At 32.2% G+C, this 20,679-nt stretch overlaps 2 protein-coding genes across 3 annotated transcripts in view; both read right to left on the bottom strand.

Annotated features, from left to right (window-relative positions):
* Positions 1–7,278: 7,278 nt before the first annotated feature.
* On the bottom strand, positions 7,279–14,541 carry LOC116032925 (protein BONZAI 1-like). Of its 2 annotated transcripts, none has more exons than XM_031275662.1 (16): positions 14,340–14,541; positions 13,166–13,213; positions 12,652–12,800; positions 12,519–12,567; positions 12,086–12,142; positions 11,022–11,204; positions 10,804–10,938; positions 10,322–10,383; positions 10,133–10,235; positions 9,939–10,053; positions 8,884–8,960; positions 8,649–8,786; positions 8,369–8,533; positions 8,095–8,208; positions 7,906–8,002; positions 7,279–7,761 (listed from the first exon to the last, which is right to left on the bottom strand). In XM_031275662.1, exons 1-16 carry the CDS (start codon positions 14,487–14,489, stop codon positions 7,676–7,678), a joined length of 1,728 nt encoding a protein of 575 aa, XP_031131522.1. In that variant the 5' UTR covers positions 14,490–14,541; the 3' UTR covers positions 7,279–7,675. The 2 variants fall into 2 exon arrangements, with proteins under 2 accessions (XP_031131522.1, XP_031131523.1); XM_031275663.1 differs by having other exon boundaries at positions 9,978–10,053.
* Positions 14,542–17,070: 2,529 nt separating this feature from the next.
* Positions 17,071–20,679, bottom strand: part of LOC116031478 — a 7,584-nt gene continuing 3,975 nt past the window's right edge. The window contains exons 2-7 of the mRNA XM_031273701.1: positions 20,122–20,623; positions 19,818–19,974; positions 19,323–19,367; positions 18,744–18,906; positions 17,807–18,177; positions 17,071–17,730 (exon numbers count right to left, since the gene is read on the bottom strand). Of these exons, the coding sequence (XP_031129561.1) occupies positions 17,412–17,730; positions 17,807–18,177; positions 18,744–18,906; positions 19,323–19,367; positions 19,818–19,974; positions 20,122–20,623 (1,557 nt within the window). The 3' untranslated portion in view covers positions 17,071–17,411. The remainder of the gene's footprint in view (positions 17,731–17,806; positions 18,178–18,743; positions 18,907–19,322; positions 19,368–19,817; positions 19,975–20,121; positions 20,624–20,679) is intronic.

Genomic DNA, 20,679 nt, shown 5'->3' with positions numbered 1-20,679 from the left:
TTTTCATTAAGTTTTTTTGTGCATTATGTTATAAAAGTTGTACTACATAATATTTTGGACAAATATACCCCTACTGTTATAACTTCCGTTAACTTTTCAACTATTGTTACTATGCCCATGCATCCACCATATATTTTCTTATCTTCTTCAATAATAATAATAATAATAATATACACATTAAATATTAGAGTTATATATTAGTTATTTTTAAAAATATAAATATCCAATTTATAAAAATATTTTACATTATTATTATTTACTATATTAAAATTTAAATAAATTTAAAATTTTAATATAAAATACTAATATTGGGCACCTATTTTTTGCGCATCGCGCATAAAAAAGACTAGTATTTATGTATGTATGTATGTATGTATGTATGTATATATACATATACATATATATATATATATATATATATATATATATGTATGTATATATGTATATCTAAATATATATACATATATATATATACATATATAAATATATATACATATATATATACATAAATATATATACATATATATATATATATATACATATATATACATATATATATATACATATATATATACACATATAAGCATGACATTTGTTGACACACATTTGTATTTATTACGTATAATATTTTTATAGTATATATTTGATACAACCATCTTGTACAAAAATTGTACTAAGATAACTCTTAATGTACAAATAATAGGCTACTGTGGTTAGGGGCAATAGTTCAATTAATTTGATTAATTAATTTTGAATCCAACTAATTGAATTTTTATTTTGAGAAATTGTTACTTAATAATCAACCAAACTATATTATACTTTTACTAATTCGATTAATTGGTCCATAACCAAATTTTTATTATATATAATTTAGAGATAAAGACACCATATTGATAGAAGAACAAGCAATCCCTAGGAATGACATTCTTAGTAGCAACTAATTATTCGGCACAATTATCATAAATTAGTGACAAAATTTGAAATCAACGCAATTATTGTCACAATTTAGTAATTTTTGTTACGTAATTATACTACGTCACAAATATTTGTAAAAATTTCATCACAAAAAATGACAATATTAGTGACAAAAATATTTTTTTTCTTCTCACAATTGTTTCTCATTTATAATGGTACTAACCAATTGTATTTTTATTGACAAAATATGTTGTCACAAATATTATAAACAATAGTGACCAACAACTATTTGTCACAAAAAAATTATTAAAATTTGTGTCCACATTATATTTTGTCACAACTACATTCGTTCCCGCCATAATTATAATGCTGCCAAAATGCACATACATTTAGTGACAACGTATGTTACGATAATATTATTCTAGTAATAGTGACAACTTACTAGTAACAAATACTCACTTGTGTTAATTATCATACTATACGTGACCAAAAAAAAAAGGTTATCACAATTATCCAACAGAATAGTGTCGAATTATTTTTTTAGTCACAAAAAGTGTATTATGTGTGACTAAATTACAAAGTGTCACAAAAGATTTGTCACTAAATGTCTTCATTCTTGTAGTGCTTCCTACGTCATAATCTCATTGCATAATGATGCATTCTATACTACCACAATAACTTAATTGCACATGACACATTACCAAATACAAATAAATAATTTTTTTTAAAACAAGTACTGATGATAAAAACAATGACAATACTACTCGAAAGAGAATTAAAAAGACTTATATAGAAATTTAAACGAAAAAGTAGTATTTACTTATAGTATTATTTTAAAACTAACTGTTTAAATTAACTTTTTTTATAAAATTGTAAACATTTATTTTAGTGAAAATTATAATCAATCTCTCATATATTATCTTGCATTCATAAACTTTGAATTACCGATTTAAATAAACAAATTCAACATTCAATTACATATGCATGAACATCTCCTATATAATCTTGCATTGATATATTTTGAAATACTTATTTAAAAGTAAACATTGGTATTATCTCATTCGCGCAATACACGTAAAAAACTAGTATAATAGCATGACATTTGTTGACACATACTAAAAAGATAAAATATTAAATTATACAGTGTTATTAAATTTTATATATAAAAATGTGATATGAGCTTTATTCATATATATATATATATATATATAATTTTTAATTTAATAATTATGTTGATTTGATTTGTAATTACTAATATAAATATTTGTAATTAAAATAAGAATTTATATATATATATATATATATATATATATATAGGCATTACAAAAATAAAAAATAAATCAATTGACACTAAATAATATAACATAATAAAAATTAGAAGTTTTAATATAATAAATGTTAGGCCAATATATATAATTACATTTTTTTAAAAAGATTTAGGCCAAACCTATCCCATTGCTGCAACCCATTTCCCCAAAGCCCATTCACACTTTTGTAGAGAAAAATTTGTGGCCTTGGATTTGACTTTATTATATATAAAGATAAAAATAAAGATTGTACAATGTAACAAAGATATCATCATATCACTACTATTATAACGAAAGTACAAGAATCATACTCTACCACTCGATCACTCTGGAAATAAAGAGTATTTTTGCTTCAGGTGAATAATTGACGTTCTCTTGAGGATTTAACGATAAATGTATACTTAAGTTTTACTAGTACAAAAATTTCTTTAAAAAACTAGCTCTAAGAAAGATCATTTCACGCAAAATAGAAATAGACTAATAAAAGTAACAATTAAAACAAATAGCAATTAGAACGAATAACAATTAATAGAAAAGGCAGGGGAGGATAGGAGTTTAGCCAAGGCTCAAGTAACATGGCTAAATCAGGAACAATAATGGGAGTCAATGTTAGGAATCAATTAACCTACTTAGATTTGATGATGTTATGCTTGTATTAGGACCTTAGATACCCCAATTTTTTTTTATCTTTAGTCTAGGCCAAATACTTATTAGAGATTTTCTTGTAAATCAGCTTGAGTACATGTGTTCAAGCTGATCAGCTAGCCATTGCTAAAGTATCGGGTATAGTAAATAAGCATAGTTGAAGACAGTGGACTAGTGAATAGTGAATCAACAAAGCAATTCAAAGCACAAGTAGATCATTAGAACAGTTAAAAGCTGGGTATTAGACTATTAGGAGAGTCCTAAATCATCTCATCAGCGAGAGTTTCCAAAGCAAATCAGTTGGGTCTGAGAAAATCTTATGATGAAGACACATAGCTTTATCTAAGTTGTTGATGAAGAAAGACAAAATGTTGCACGTTCCTTTTCAAATTTGCGCTTACTCTGAGGAAAATGACAAAAATTGTTACGCAAGAAGACTAGCAGTACAATTGCAGTGCGTTGGATATAGTGACAAATTTGGACACCTATCGCACTGGGGTAACAGACAAATTCAAAATTCCTGAAGAATTACCAGTCTGCCCTCACTTCTGTCCTATAAATAGAGGACTCCGAAGCTCAGAAAAGGTGGCCTTCCTCATCGCAGAAATTTGCTAAGTCCCATTATTGAAATTATTCAAGTGTTGTGCAAGTAAAGCTAAGAGAGACGAAACTTTAACGTTCATATCCAGTGCAACCAGAGCTTCGCAATGAATTTCTAAGTTCACTGTCCATTTGTTTATGAAAGCATGCAAACAAACAATTGCAACTTTTGGAGGTTGTGGTTAAGATCTTGTTACTAATCTAAACCTTGAATAGAATTGAAAGACAAGTTGTTACAAGTGCTCAACAGGCACAGGGGAACCATAGCTTGGAAGATCTCAGACATCAAAGAGATTATTCCATCTTTTTGCACTCACAAGATTCTGTTAAACAATATCAAGCCAGTGGTGCAATCCCATAGGAAACTAAATCCCAATATGAAGGAAGTAGTTAAGGCTTAGGCAATTAAACTTCTTGATGTTGGCATTATTTGTCTTGTTTGGTTCCTTCCTTAAGCAGTTGTTCTCACGTTCCGGTGTACCTAGAGCCTTAATTAGTGATCAAGGAACACACTTTTGTTACATACCACTAGAGAGTAGGGTTTGCATTTCTGGTATCGGTTAGGTTTTTTCAGTTAGAGTTTCAGTTTTTCGGTTTTAAAAATTTAAACCATTCGGTTTAACATTAGAGTTCAATTCGGTTTGAAAAAATTTGGTTTCGGTTCACATTTAACTCGGTTCGGTTTAAGATACCAAATTTTAAGATTTCCTAATTTTCTGAACATACCACCAAACAATACATATTCACATAATCACATAATCCATATCCAAAATCTAAACATTATATAACAAAATAGCAATTCAATGTTCAAACATACTACTAAGTACTAATTGTGAGGTAAGGAACAATTGCAGCAAACAATAAAAGTGCAAAGTAGAGAACAAGCTATAAAGAAATCAAATAAAAAATTTAAGAGAAATACCAATGAGAATATGAACTGAACAATGGAGCAGGTATCAATGGACTTAAATTTACTTTTATTTATTTATTTATTTATTATTATTATTATTATTATTATTATTATTATTATTATTATTATTATTATCAGGACCAAACGGTATTTGGTACAGTTCAGTTTTTTACTAAACCGTTCAGTTCGGTTCGGTTTATAAGAACCCCGAACCATTCGATTTTTTTAGTATTTACTAGTTCGGTTCGGTTTATATCGATTCGAATGAACCGAACCGAATTTCCCACCCCTACTATACTAGAGAGAGTATTGAAAAGATATGGCCGGTGTCATCCACAAGCTGGCAATGCCTTATAAAACCAATGGGCAAGTAGAGGTAGCTAATAGGGACATAAAGATGATCGTTGAGAAAATTTTGTGTATTGAAGGTTCATTTTTATGTATACTACCTCAAATGTTTTCAAAAAAAAAATGTATACTACCTCAAATGAATTTTTAGTATATTAAAAATGAATATTTATCCATGGTCGTCCATGTTGCAATGTGAACCATTGTCCATAATATAATTTGCCAAGGAATAGATTTACCAAATGAATATCATCGAATATTAACTGCGAGTTTTTCTTGTCACGAACAAAAAAATAATTTTTTTTAAAACCAACTAAAAATATCGCATCACATCAATAATAAAAGACAAAAACTTGTATGAGACTGTCTCACTATAAGATGGTTCTGATCGGGTCAGGTCTGTTAATATGAAAATATAATACTTATACGCATAAATGTAATACTAATTAGGAATGAAGTGTTTATTACTTATATGAGAAAATGTAATACTTTTACTTTTTCATTTAAAAGTATTACATTTTTCCTCAAAAGTATTATATTTTTTCTTTATTTTTTCTCAAAATATTATATTTTTCTTTATAAGTAACAAATACTCGTCAACGTTACTTATTAGAAAAAATGTAATACTTTTAATAGAAAATATAATACTTTTACATCAAAATATAAAGGTATTGCATTTTTTTCTTATAAGTAACAAATATTTTATTCCTAATTAGTATTACATTTACGCATATAAGTATGACATTTGTATGTTGATCAAACACGTCTCACCGATAAGGAACCATAAAGCAGTCTAACACATAATAAAATATTTTGACAAAATATGTTTTTGTCATTAAAATTTTACTCTTTAGAAAAGAGTACTATAATCTATGGATTAAAAAAAGCATTTCTTTTCACAATTCAGTCTATTGATTGTTTAATTTGACAGCCGTAGACCGTAGTGGAATAAAACCAACATCTCTGTTTTCAAGGGTTGCTTTGTTTTTTTATTTGACTTTGCAACACACTGTCATGTTGGACAATTCTACGTATTTTATATGGTTTACCCTATTTCTGTTTTATTTTTATATTACTCCGTAACTATTTACTTTTAGCGATATTATAAGAAAAATATCAATTAAGTTAACAAATTATATTTTAAAAAAATTATTCAAACCATTAAACTTGCAAAATGATGCCATTAAACAACTTTTTACTTGATTTTGCCGATAAAAGTTGAGTTGCTATTGACTTGAAAGTAACATGTTATTTTATATTTTATAATATATTTAAAATTTATATGGCATTCAAATTAAAGCTTATGTGACTCTTTATTAAAAATTTTAAAAATAAATAAAAATTAAGTGTTGACTTTTTTTTTAATGACAATTGACAAACAAACAATCACGGTTCTGGATAAAGAGCAGCCCTGATTTTTTGTCCAACTTTGGATGAAAGCCATCGTTATATCGTGGACCAGGGTCCGCAGTGCACTGTGAACCCTTGTTCAATATACAGAATGACTTCATAAGGTACAAAATTTATATTCATAATGCATAGAATTATATAGCTGAGAACACATAAATAATTAACATAATACACAATTTTATAACTTGAATTCTAAAATTGTGAACATAAAATTCTAAAATTGTGAACATGGACTCGAGTCCACCTTACAAGGTAGACCCAAGTTCATAGCATAATATGCACCATGGCTTCATCTAGATTTGGACAAAGTTTCTCGCGGACTTTTTCAATCAATGACACCTAAGCTTATGTGTGTGTGTGTGTTTTTTTTTTTTTAAATAAAGAAGTCACATAATCACATTTGGATGTTACATGAGCAAATTTTAACAGTTTATCTTAATTATAGTACTCGGTAGTATATTAAATATGTCAATTGCATCATTTTTTGCAAATTCAAAGTTCAATTGGAGTTTTTTTTTTTTATAGTTTGACGATTTAGTTATTTTGTGAATAGTTTGAGAGTTTATTATTGACACCTATACTTATTATAATTTAAATGTACATGGTTAATTTTGCAGAAGTTACAAATTATAAAGTTGATATGAAAATTGTTTAATTTCAGAAGATAGAATATAATTATAAAATTTTTGTAAGACAAATTGATTTTCTTTTCACCATTAAACCTTAACCATATAAAGATAATGATGTTAGACTTGTTGGGACTTAAGGGCATGATGTATTGATGTATGGCTATTCCTCTAGTTGTCAACGACATGATCTGCTCTCGCTGTGTGACATTCCATCAATTTGACTTGCAAGGCAAAGATATGACTAGAGGAGTTCCATCGCTATCTGGCTGTCTGACAAAAAAAGTAATGTCTAGAGCTAATTCTGTACTTAAAATACAGGAGAAAAATGACTATTGAATATTTAATACAAACAATATTACTTGGAACAAAATTCCATTATGTTTAAGAGAAAACAACATTTTTCCTTCTCCCATATGCAATTTACACTTGGTTAACCAAACCAAACCAAACCAAACCGTGTAAATGCAGCCAGTAATATAGAATGGTAAAGCAGAAAATAACATCACCAGGTAGCTGTGTCTAAATAACAATAAATTGGTAGTACTATGAATCCATCCTAATTCAAGTAGCTGTGTCTCAATAACAATACATTGTATCTTATCACTGTGATGAACATTAATGGCATGAACAATGTAATTATGAACACTAGTCTTGAAGCTCTTCGTGGTTGATGAGTTGGTCTCCAGATATATAATTTCGTGGGAGGAACTCTGTTCCCTTAGATCATGTAAAATTATGAACAAAATCCACATTTTGAGCAATGATGAACATTGCACACTATTCCTAGGAAGTTACAAAAGGGTGGCTTAATGGGAAGCAAATATTGGGTGATTCTAGGTGCAGGCCAACATAGAAATAGCAAGCAAAGAGAATCATTTTAAATATTTCTGTATGTACACTGCATAGTATGATTATAGAGTTGGATGAGCACGCCAATATCCCAAAAATTGAGAAGGCAGTTCTGCTAAAAGCCACTGAACAACAGATATCTCTCCACCTGCAAATTCATGCAAAACAAAATCAGGTCATATAATGTTAGGTTTTCACAAAAGCCACAGAACAAAGCCTCATTTTGGTCCATGTAATTTTTTCGCCAAGTTGAAATATTAGTAGCTCCATAGCTTTTGATGTTGTAGCTTACTTTGCACTTCCCGGAATGGGACAAATTGGACTATATCACGGGATGCGACCTTGCCCTGAGAATTTTCGAGTCTATCCGCTTTATCAGCATCTAAAATCTGAAATAGAGATTGATATATATATAAAGAAACTCGTGTAAAACAAAAGGCTGCATGTGCCTTTATTATGAAGGCAAGGATAACAAGAATACCTCCATTTCCTTGAAGTCAGCTCCTCCCACCCCAACAATAAGAATTGACAATGGCAGATCTGATGCCCTAATAATGGCATCCTTAGTTTCTTCAAGATCTGTGATCACTCCATCCTATAAAATATTAATGAGAACAAAAAAAATAAAGTTAGTTTGGACAGGGGTGGACAGTCCCATTCAATCTATTAGAATGAGATTACTCATTTTCAACTCAAATTTTGTTTGAATTATGTCTCTAATGATATTTCACAATCATTCAATATTAGAGGCATACCGTTATTATTAACAACACAAAATATTTCCGCTCTTTTATTGCTGCAGATTGGCCTGCTATTTGTGCTGCTGCATTTATTACTGGTCCAAATAAAGTTGGTCCTGCAAGTGACACATTGAAAAGGGCACTCATATATGCCATCATAATTCCCTGGATTCCTTCGACCTGAAATATGAAAAGATTTCCATGTAAGACATAGCCTAGCAAATGAAACACAACTTAAGAGACTTAAGGTGAATTAAGTGTGTCAACCAAATGTTTTCCACGTGACAGATTTTACCTCACAGTAACTGTTGCTTCCATTCAAGTTAAAGCAATGTGAAACTGGGCCATCAATTGGCCTTGCTCCAAACCCCCATGCTGGAAAGCGTTTGTCTGAATCATAAAATTGCAATACCCCTCCAACCTCTGTGATTGCCTGAAATTATAATTTACACACACGCACACACACACACATTTGGTTAGATGTTTTGACTTAAAATAACAGAAGCTTCTAAATCTTGATGGTAACTCACTCTTTGGTATGCATTTGGGCGTCCTGAAGGATCGTTATAATGCAATGAATCAGGTAGGCGTGGATTTCCATTTGAAGCTGAGACAGACAAAATAGAAGTGAGAGGAATCAACTGTACATGTCAATGGATCTTGTGCAGTGGCAGAAGGGGCTAGGCAGGGAAGCCCTCCCCTAACTAGTTTCTCGGAGAGCCCCATTGGTACATAATGAATATAATATTTTGTTAAACCCTTGCTCCATCCACTAAGTTTAAAACAAATGTAAAATATTTTACAATACATTGTTTACTTGACTAAAAAGTGCAATTAGTTTTCCCAATTATAGATTTTGATCCTTTTTTTTAATACTATTGACTCTATTACAAGGTAGAATCTGTTCTATTGCAATCCAAAGAGTTAATACCCCACCACAGGTAGGGTTCAATCCTGTGACCTTCCCTCAAGGAAAGCCAGCCATCTGAGCACAAAGTGCTTGGTAGATTTTGATCCTTAATATCCTTAAAACACAACTATTTACTTTTCCCAGTTTACCCTTTATCTCTATAGATTAACCTTTTTATTTTTTTATTTTCCAATTAACCCTTTATCTTTTTAAGATTAGAGGGGAAAAGTTGAATAGTGACATTTTATTTGTTTCATTAAAAACCATGCCAAAGGCAAATAGAACTTACAATTTCAGACGGAGGGAATATTTTCATGTACAGAAAACATCAATTTTTTTGGTATTACGGTACATTTTAATAACTATTCTGTAGATCTCACCATTATAGAAATTGCTTAGTCGCTTTTATTAGGACAATACATAGTAATAGTTTTTTTTTTAATCAATTTGAGTAATCTTTAAAAAGTGAAACGACTAACCCCTATCACCCTTGAAATCTAGATTGGAGGAAAACTGAAACCCACTATCCATCCCCAATAACTTCAAATATTGTTTCTTGCCACTAATCTTGCGTGCAAATTATCTTACTCCTATTTTCAAGTTTTTGTTATAGACTTAACAGTCATAGCCTTTTGGGGCAATTACAAATATATATCTGCATGAATTCAAACATACCAGTAAAGTCAACAGCCACCATGAAGTTAAGTTCATAACCTGATGCCAAGTAATCAAGGAATGTATGCTGGATTTTCTCAGTGAACTTTTCAACATAAAGTTGACTCTTTAAGACCTGCATTTATGTCGAAGAGCACATTTAGTGGCCAAAACTTGAAAATTTTAACAAATCATCCACTTAAGTTAGTTTTTACCTTAGTTTGAGGAGTAGGTCCAATAGCAGTTGGTACAAAGAAATTTACCCCAGCCCCAGAAGCATGTAATTTTTCTAAATCTGCAAGTGATTTTTGAACCTTTCTGAGCATATATAAGGAGCAAAATGAGATGTTGAATTTGTAGTGGTGTAGAAAGGATACTATGAAAAAGGAAATAGACACATTTACCCAAGTAAGTCATGTTTTCCATTGCTATTGAAGTTGTAACACTCAATAGTCAATTGGCTGTCCTGCAAGATCCAAAAGGAATTCAATTGACAAGTCAATTTTCACTGGAAAGAAAGCTGCATAGCCAAAATTTATAAAGCTACTTCTAACTGTCTAAGCATGTATTGCCTTATTCTATTCAGAGTATACTGCAAATTATAAAGCAGCATATCATTGAATTAATGCAAGCATACTGCAGCCTAGCGCTCATCAAAATTGATAACTGCTTCAAAGGTCATTTCTATAGCAAGTTTTAAGAGTCCCACATTGAAAAATAAGAGAGAAACATATGGGTTTATAAGGCCATGAGTTAGACTAGTTAATTGATTGCATTCAATCTTTTAGTGTGGTTTGACCCATGTGCATTACATCCCAATTTTGTGACCTTGCCTCAATCTTAGATTCAATCTTTTCAAGGGGAGGTTAGCAAGGTAGCTTTATACCTTACTTCCAACTTGTTGAATACTCAAACAAACAGGCTTCCAAATTGGGTTATGGTCATTTTTCAAAACTTCTGTTTTGCAAATGGGAATAACATTTCCACTTTCCGCCGTCTTGGATATCAGCAAAAAGGGGTCCTGCCAGAGACAGTGAATCACATGATGCATCAGCATCCTGTCAGAGGGGAAAAATGAAAGAAAGCAAGTCAATGAGTGCTTACGCTCTTTAAGAACAAATCCTTGGATTCCAAGTCTGAACATCGAAATATAAACTCTATTGTAGTCTTTGAGGCGACACTTTCTTCTGCACATACAGTGAGCTTGCCAAGCTTTTGGCTATGCGATGGACCAGAAGATCTATGTAAAAGGTCTAATGTCAAGCACCTGTTTGATTTTGTGACAATCTGCAAACATAAATAAATAAGTATATAACAAAAATTTCATAAACAACCACATGATTCTAATTCCACATACTGTTGCAGTATTGCTAGGGAAAATATGAAACATGAGTTAATATGTCATGACAAGAGAAAGCTAAAATGGAGTAATAAGTAAAAGCAATGGAAGCAAGTAGCAACACCAACCTCCTCCCTATATATATATATATAGGTTAAGAAAAGCTTGGATAGTCTTGCACCATACTTGGTCATATGCCTCTTCAATGCCAGTAATAAATATTTTTAAATACTATATCTTTTATTTATATGAAGGACAGAAGAGCCAATACCATACTGGCCATATCTTCCAGCAAAGTCATTTATAATAAGGGTGCGTTTGGTTCGCACATGGGAATCGGAATCGGAATGGGTATCAAATACTTGGTATGGGTAATGGGTTTTGGTGAAAGTATTTAGCATGTTTGGTAGTTGGGTGGAATGGGAATGATTATTAATAGTTGGGGAAGAAATGAGGAAGTGAAATGAAACCCTTATTTAATAAAGGTATGGGTTTTCTCATTAATGGGGTATTCCAAACCCATAGTAGAGTTCTCAAAACCTATCAACCAAACACTAGCAATCACTTTCATACCCATTCCCTATACCTAAACCCCCCAACCAAACACACCCTAAGAGAAACCCCTAGTCCCCTACCAGATTCAGGGTTGTTAATATTACTGCATGTCCACATGAGCAGCACATTTAATCCAAAAAGTTACAATAGAAATATGTAAGCCTTGCTACTGAAGCATGTTCTCTTTTCTTTTTTTTTTTTTTTTTTTTGAACTTAATTTAGGGTAATGATAATTACACTAACAGAAGGTTGTTGAGTTAGGATTAATCCAAACCTCTGACAGTGTGCAGCTAGCCTCACCAAGAAAATCTTGCTCATCCAATCTAAGCATCTGTATGAAGTAAATGCTATTTAATGAATAATTTCATACTTTTAGCATAGAAACACTTAAAATTCCATTTTGTATGGATTAAGATGTACTTATGGAACCAACTATGAAGTAAAGGACCACTGACACTCTTAAACAAAAGTGCTCCAAAGGAGCACACATGTCAAATAGCCAGAGCTGTTCACTCAACTTATCACAGTAAGATCATGAGGCACAACAAGACTTGGGCAAGGTTTTTGTTGAGCTCTTAATAAACAATGTGAAGCTAAATTGGTGGATCAACAGACAGAAATCAAAGGATTAACTTTCTGTTCATGGAAAGAGACCAAATTTCTGTTCGTTTAATTTTTATTTTGTAAGTGATCTAAGGAACTAATACCTTCAAATCTTGATTATGAAACTGTGTGTCAACATCATACACATGAAACCTGTGAAGAAAGGAAAATGAGACTGATAAATCATAAAAGGTAAATTTCTTCAACCAAAATCATATTCTGAATGTCAGGACTCACACCAAATACTGCACCGTCTCAAATTGATAGGTCATGTTAAATTTTGCAATCCATTTTGGATTAACTGAATTCAAAACCACTTCCGTTCGGCCCAGCTCATTAAGCATGCCATCCCTTCCTTTAGAATAAACAATTGCCATTGGATCACTCTGCAAACAAAATAACATTTACAATTGACCAAGAAACATCCCTCACAGTTTTTCATAGTTTCATGAAACTATTTCTTAAGCTTCATATTCAAGGAGTTAGTGCATTGGTAATATAAAAATATACTTTCACAAGATTGAAATTCCATATTTGGCTTAGAACACATGTGAGCATGAATTGTTTAACCATTTCTCTTCAACTAGTGAGAATCATAGAAATGACAACTGGGTTTCCTTGCCTTAATATAATTAGAACCTTTGAAATAACAACAATAAGTACATATAAATATTTGTAGATGAATGCTAGAAAAAAACCTAGCTAAATAACATCATACTCCATATTTGTAGGTAAAAACCTAAAAACAAACCTTGGAAAGCACATCACGATCCCGCAAATTTGAGGCAGATAGAGATAACTGCACAAATTTATGTTCAAACATATCAGTTTTGGTAGACTAAAATTATTATATCAAGGGTAACTTTTTTTTATCAACAGCCTATAGTTTAGTCTCTTTCAAAATTAATAACCATGTCCACAATTTATCGTGTAATAAAAGCAACCTACACTTCCATCAAACAATTAGCCAATTCTGGTAAGTTTTTCAACAATATCATGTGCTTATCACATGACTCCAATATGGGTAGTTATGTCATTTTATAAAAATACAGAGATAAGTTTCTCTGTTCACTTCACCTAGAAGATCCTCAGTTCAGGGCAGCACTGCTTTAAAATTTAACATGTAACAAATCTATTAGAAACTGTAATGCAAGCTGTTTTGCATAATGGTAATTTGCACTTTCATTCTTCCGACAATAATGTTCTTAAATGCGCCATGCTAGTAAATTACACCATAATATTAAGTATGATTGAGCTAATTTAGGCACAAGTTCCAATTTATTTTTTTCCTACTTTCTTCTTGTTAGGAGGCAAACACTTGGGCTTAAGTCTATCCTAACATTCTCTCCACTAGTGGAAAAAGTGCTGAATGAATGTTCAATGTACCCACTTAAACAAATATGGAAGATTTTCCATATTCCATTATCACTTCTAAGTTCTAATATAGCATCCACTACCCTATATACTCTGCCACCTCTTCAAGCATGTAACTTCTGCTTGCACAGTGGCATACTGTATGGACTGTACTCTTCTCTTTTCAATCTAAACATTTCAGAAAAGCTTCGACAGAAATGGCCAAAGTAAACATAATACAAATTATAAACGAAAAAGTCAACTACTCGACAGGAGCTCAAGCAGGCATTATCATTTAGAGCTATATTTGGAAAATCGAAATCGCTACTTAATCGAGCTACGAACTGATCAATTGCTGAATTGCATATTTGTAACACGAGTTCCAAATATCGCAGACTAGCTAGCTAGCTAGCTACAAAAAATAAAATAAATCTCCACAATGACAGGACTCCCAGCTCAACAGCCAATTCTACTACAATTCTCCGTAATTTCAGCATGAATTTGCAATTACACTCATTCGCTATATCAACGCAGGCGATACATAAGTATGCTTGTATATAGTAAGTGAGAACCTCGATCTGAGAGTAGAGACCGTGGTAGCGGCGAGACTTGAGGAAGGCATCGACGGCGTCGTTGGCAGCATCAGCCGGATTGTTTTGGAAAGTCCCGGTGCCGCCGACGGCCGCCTGTCCGCCGGCCACGTCGGAGCAGCAATTCCCCATCGTTGGCGCAGCCTTTGCTTAGACTTTGTGTCCAGAAGTATTAATTACGTTGACTGCCAGGTAGCGCGTGCTTTATATACTCTCACTTTCGGATGCTGTAAATATTACGTGAAAAAATATTATCAGAAATCAGAAGGAGACAGGATCGCAATGTTGTGAACGAAAGTGGGCTCCAGCTCTGTTCCGTGGGACCCGCCGAAGGCGCGTCCTATAGCATTTTTATTTATTTTTAAAAATAATAAAAGCAGGTAACCCGCCAAGATGGCGACAATAAGTGCGCGAATAGGTTAATGCCCAATGTTTATATTTAAATAAATATTTGAAAGTATATTAAGATTATATAAAAGAAGTTTATACATAGGTAATTGAATGTCGAATTTTTTTATTTAAATATCTAACTCAAAGTATATGAATCCAAGATAATATAGAAAATTCATTATAATTATTACTAAAATAAATGTTTGCAACCTTGTAAAATCGATAGTCTAAATATTTGGTCTAAAAATGATAGTCTAAATAAATACTACTTTTAATTTGAATTTTTCTAAGTGTTTTTAATTCTCTTTTGAGTAACATTGTCATTGTCTTCATCTTTATTATTTGTTCTCTTCCTTTTTGCTGATAGTGTGTTATTTGCAATTCGGATATTGTTGGTAGCATAGATGACAACGTCATGCGGTGAGATTATGATATAGGAGCTATGGACTTTCCTTTAGGTGTTCTGCTTGGGGTTCATTTGGTTCAACCATTATTGTTGAATGAGTTATTGTGGATAAAGAAATCTCTAGTTTAAGAAAAAAATTAAATTAATTAATAAAATTTTAAAAATTTAAAATATTATGTATTCCAAAGATATTAAAAGGTAGTTTCTCGCTTCAATTTGCTGGGTAATTGGTTATTTGAGTACTTTCATTATCAACAAATCTCCAAGTAGTTAATATGATTGGTTTCAAACTATTTTTTTCCATGGTATTAAAGAAATACATATGTATCATTTTTTGGTGTAACTACTAATTTATTTAATTCAATAAGAGTAAAATAGAGTGATTCCGCTTCAATTTGTTGGGTTATTATTTGAGTACTCTCTTTGTCAACTAATCCCCAAGTAGTTAATATAATTAGCTTCAAATTATTTTAAGTTTTTTTTTCATAGTATTAATAAAATACTTGGTAAATAAATATATAACATTATTTTGTACTATAACTTTGATATTTAATTACAAGATATTGTAAAAATAAGATAATGGACAATGTAATGAATATCAATTGATAAATTTGAATGTAAAGAATTTTTGCATCAGAGAAAATGAGGACAATATAACTAATGAAATTATTTCTCTTATTTAATTTAATTTTTTGATAATGAATAATTTTTTCAAATAAAGGTATAGTAGACACATAATTCTAAATTAAAGAAATACATATGTATCATTTTTTGTTGTAGCTACTAATTTATTTAATTTAATAAGAGTAAAATATAGTGAGAAACTTAATTATGTCAAATTTGATTGAGATGAGGTTCGAACCTAAGATCTTTCTTATAGAAATTAATGGGTAAGTTAAAAGTTAACGGAATATTAACGGAGAAGATAATATTTAACGGAAAACTTAACGGATAATCATAAAAGTAAGATTAAATTAGGTAATCTCTATTAACTATCCCTACTCTAACCCAATCAACTAACAACCATTTTACCAAACAGGGCCTAAATGTAACAACTTTTTTTTTGATTGCCCAAAGGTATCCCTCCAGGCTCCGGCCGATAGCCAGAAGACTAATCTTCTATCCCAACGGTCAGCACACTAAATGTGGTAAGGGACTGACCAAATGATTTGCTTCATTCACATGTTGTGAGGATTAAACCTCTAACATCATGCTTAAGGGACAAGGCATGAACCACCACGAAATATTCAATAAAAATTACTCCCTCTGTCCCATTTTACCTGTCCTATTTACTATTCATTGGTCAAACCAACTCTTTCTTCATTGCTTAATTTCTTTAGTAATTTTTAATTATTTTTAAATTTGATTTTTTGTGTTTAATAGTACTTTTAATGTAGTTTCTAAATATATAAATTTTATATACTAATACTAAATTTAATATTATGAAAAATTGAATTAAAAATAACTTCGGTCAAGCCTCGTTAACCGAATCAGACAAACAAAATGAGACGGAGGTAGTATTATTTATCACATTATTATTATTATTATTATTATTATTATTATTATTATTATTTATCACATTAGTTGTTTAAAAATGTTTTAAACGGGGAGGATTCTGCTACATTTTCTTCTTACAACTAATGTGGAAGATGGACCATGCATGGGTATTTGAGCAGAGATTGCATCTCCCAAATAAAATAAAATAAAAAAACCAACTATGTTTCTCCTTGACATCCCTCTAACATGAGCTGAATTATAGATTCAAGCTCGCAAACTACCATTGGGTTTGGATGGATTCCTTCAATGAAAAGATGGCTAGCTAGAAATATATATCGTCAAACAATTATCAATGCACTATAAACCTTGTTCCAGAGATAGATTGTGTATAATATATATATATATATATACACATTAGAGTAGTTTGGGCAGGGAAACAACATCTATAATTTGTCCTCAGGTATTTTACAAAATTTCCATTGTGTATACAATTTCTCTCCATCTAATCTTTACTATACCTGACAAAACATAATACATGATGGCATACTTTAGATGGAGTAAGAAATCATTCTCCATGATGGAGCTCAGTTCTGGTGTATTAAAAACCCTGAGGGTGAGCAACATCGTTGGTGAAAAATGGAGTCATTTTCACTTCCATGTCAGTGCACGTTACTATGCTATGTGTGTTTTATCTCGGATCAGACATCTCTGGGTCCTCGATACAAAATTACAGAAATAGCAAGGAGGGAAAAGGAAGGGCCTCAGGAGACTTTGTGCAACCCAATGTTCAAATCAGAAGAGATGGATATGAGGAGAGGGAGAGAGTGGTGCCAAACAGCTTTGAAGACTCGTTTCTGATGGGCCCTTATGGACTGAGGAGGTTTGTGCGAGTTGTACCTTATATCAAATATGTGGATCACAGGATCAACTGAACCAGATGTGATGTACAAGCCGTCGGGAGACCAAGCCTGATTTATGAGAGCTGATTGTGAGTCACTGCTTTCTTGCTTCCACCCGAATGCATGGACCTCTCTTTGCCTTGTTCTCACATCAAACAGCCGAAGCTGCTTCTCTAATGTCCTGCACAGGAGGATTGCATTTAGGAAAAAATAAGTATGCAAAAGAAAAGAAAAAGGATATCGCAGTGGTAATTTACCCTGCCTGAACCATAAAGAGATTGAAGTCACGTGGATTGGGCAAAATACTCATGCATTTGCTGTCTATTTGATGGTTGTACTCGGCTCTTTGACCCTGAAGATCATATCCGATAATCCTCTTGTCGGCACCAGCAGACATCACACTTTTCTTATGCTGCATACCAGCAACTCCCATTACAGCTGAGGAATGCATACTTCTATGCAATGTTTTAGGCTTCCATGAATTTGCCCCTTCTTTCTCGGTCCAAAAGACAACAGCATGATCACTACCACCAGTAACAAAGCCGATATCTTCCCATGGCATGAACACTATGTTGTTGATGATGCCTCTGATGTGAGGCTTCTCTTCCAGGAAACTTACGCGCATTCTCTATTAATACATCAGGGTATGAGATCAGAACTGATATAATTTATTTTTTTTATTCAAAATATACGACTGCTCTTAGGATATGGCACTAAACTACTTATTCAAGTATTAAGGTCATCGGAACACCAATTATATTTCATGCATACAACATAAATAATGGAATTTCCACTTCATGGCATAGCATATCATCTAGTCTGAAAGGAAAGTAAACAAGCAAATATCTATAACTTAGCCAAATAATATGCTCAATTTTCAATATCAACAGAGTGAGGCCACTACTTTTTCATCCATAACATGGAGGAAAGTGAACTGAGCATGCCAATACATCCAACAAGTTCTACAACCAAAAGATTAATTGTCTGGATCTTCTGTTTAGCATTATCTATAATTCTATATTCAAGTATTCAACATTTAACACACATAGACTGTATGTCTTAGTGAATGAGGTTACAGTCATTGACCACTGAAATATTCAGGTATATGCATTGAACACAAATCCGGGCATGCAAAGTCATACTTGTAGATTTTACAAATGTAAAGCTCATATCATTAGATAATGAAGTGAATACCTCTTTCCCTCTGTTCAGATTAAGGATTGAAATCTGGGATTCTCCACCATCAGCACTGTAAACTGAAAATATAGTATCCCCTTCAGGATGCCAGGCTATATCTTCTGGCCATCTCCTATGCTTCGCTGACAAGCAATCAGTACTACTAAGAAGATTAGCAGATCTGCATATAGACAGTATAAGTAAGCATGTGATGAGGACAAATAATCAATTTTGATAAGAGATTACATTAGTTTGTAATGAAGTAGGGTACCATTTTAAGAAGTATCTAGAAAGGAAAAACAAATTGGTGTGCCTATTGTGAAGGATAATATATGTCATAAATATAAAATATGTAGAGACTCTTCATATATCTCTAGTAGACTTTTGGCTTCTCTAGGAGACTTCCAGTTTTATCTAAATAAGTCTATAAAAACTAGGATCCATTAAATCAATATAGATGGTATCTAGTTTTATAGTATCCTATCTCTCCACTCATTTACGTATAGCTTCTGCCTTGCCAGGGTTGGCCCACCAGACCTTTAAATCTATCATTCTATAACATCTATGAAAGTTATCCATAAATCAGTTCAAACATACCCTCTGCTCTGAACCTGCCACAGATTGACAACTCCATCCAGCGCACTGCATTTTTAAATAAGATTTTGGATTAGTAATATGATGGAAACAAGAAGCCCCGTTTTCTCTATCCATCACAAAACCTCTAATATCATTAGAAGAAGTATGCAATTAAAAAACTGAATCCCACAATTACTTCATGGCTAAGAGGATGTGGAAGTATAGTGTAACATAAACAAGTACATTTTCTGAAAACTACTCATAAAAATAGTCACAAACAGTTTATATACAAATACAAAAATGCTTCAGATTATGGGAAGGATACACAGCAGACATTAAGTTATTGCATATCCTGCATTTTTCACAAAGTATACATAATTTGATATTTAGATGCTATATTTGCTAAAAACAGCCCAATTTTAGTTAATTTTAAGGCACTGAAAGTTGAGAGCATCCAATATTATAATTCAAAATTCATGGCTTTGTTACTTAGACTCTCAAGCAAGCCCTAACTACCTTGTGGCAAAAAGTTGCTCACTAGTTGGGCACAAGATGAGACTTCTAAGCTTTCTCTTATGTTGACTTGATATAGCAGAGCATGTCTGGCAGCGGATAGTGCAGGGTGAAGAACTAGTACGAATCATAGGGATTAGATCTTTGTGCTCCTTCTGCTCTGCATTAGGAAAACAAGCATGTTAAAAAATATATATAACTTTAGTAAATTACTCAGATTTGACATTCATACTTGTGTAGAAATTAGAAAATAAAATAAAATTCAACAAGCACATGGAAATTATAGGACCACAGATGAAAGTATTACCAAATTTTCTCTTAGTTCCTTTATTTTGAACATCAGCATCCTTCTCAGAAGGCTTCCTCAGAGTTTTGTCTCCTTTTATCTTCGTTGTACTACTACTGTGAGGAAATGCCGGTTCACCAGTCAACGAACCAGGACCACTTGGAACTTTAGGTTCAGATTCTGTCATCTTAGTTGGTTGAGAAACTTTTGGTTTCACATCAGGAATTACAAGTTGTGGTTTACCCTGAAGTTGGTTTCCAGAAGATAGTTCTGTCCTCCGGGAAATACATGCTGATTTATTCTCTAGACGTCTAATTGTCATACCCTCATCTTGTGCTTTAGTCTCAGACTGACTTTTATTTGAATCTTCACTACACAAAGCAGGATTCATGGAACTTGTTTTGGATTTCACTTTCTTCATACCATTATCATGAAAGCTCTTGGATGTTGTAATACTGTCCTGACCACGAAGGCGAGCCAGCTTCCCTTCCGTGTCATCTAATCTTCTTTCTGCTTCAATGAGCTGCATAACACATCAATTGGGGGGGGGGGGGGGGGGTTTTTAAAAAAAAAAATTTT

Source organism: Ipomoea triloba, chromosome 10, assembly GCF_003576645.1.
Source record: "Ipomoea triloba cultivar NCNSP0323 chromosome 10, ASM357664v1".
NCBI classification, from domain to species: domain Eukaryota; kingdom Viridiplantae; phylum Streptophyta; class Magnoliopsida; order Solanales; family Convolvulaceae; genus Ipomoea; species Ipomoea triloba.
The sequence above is the reverse complement of the archived record's forward strand: the minus strand, read 5'-3'. Positions and strand labels throughout refer to the sequence as shown.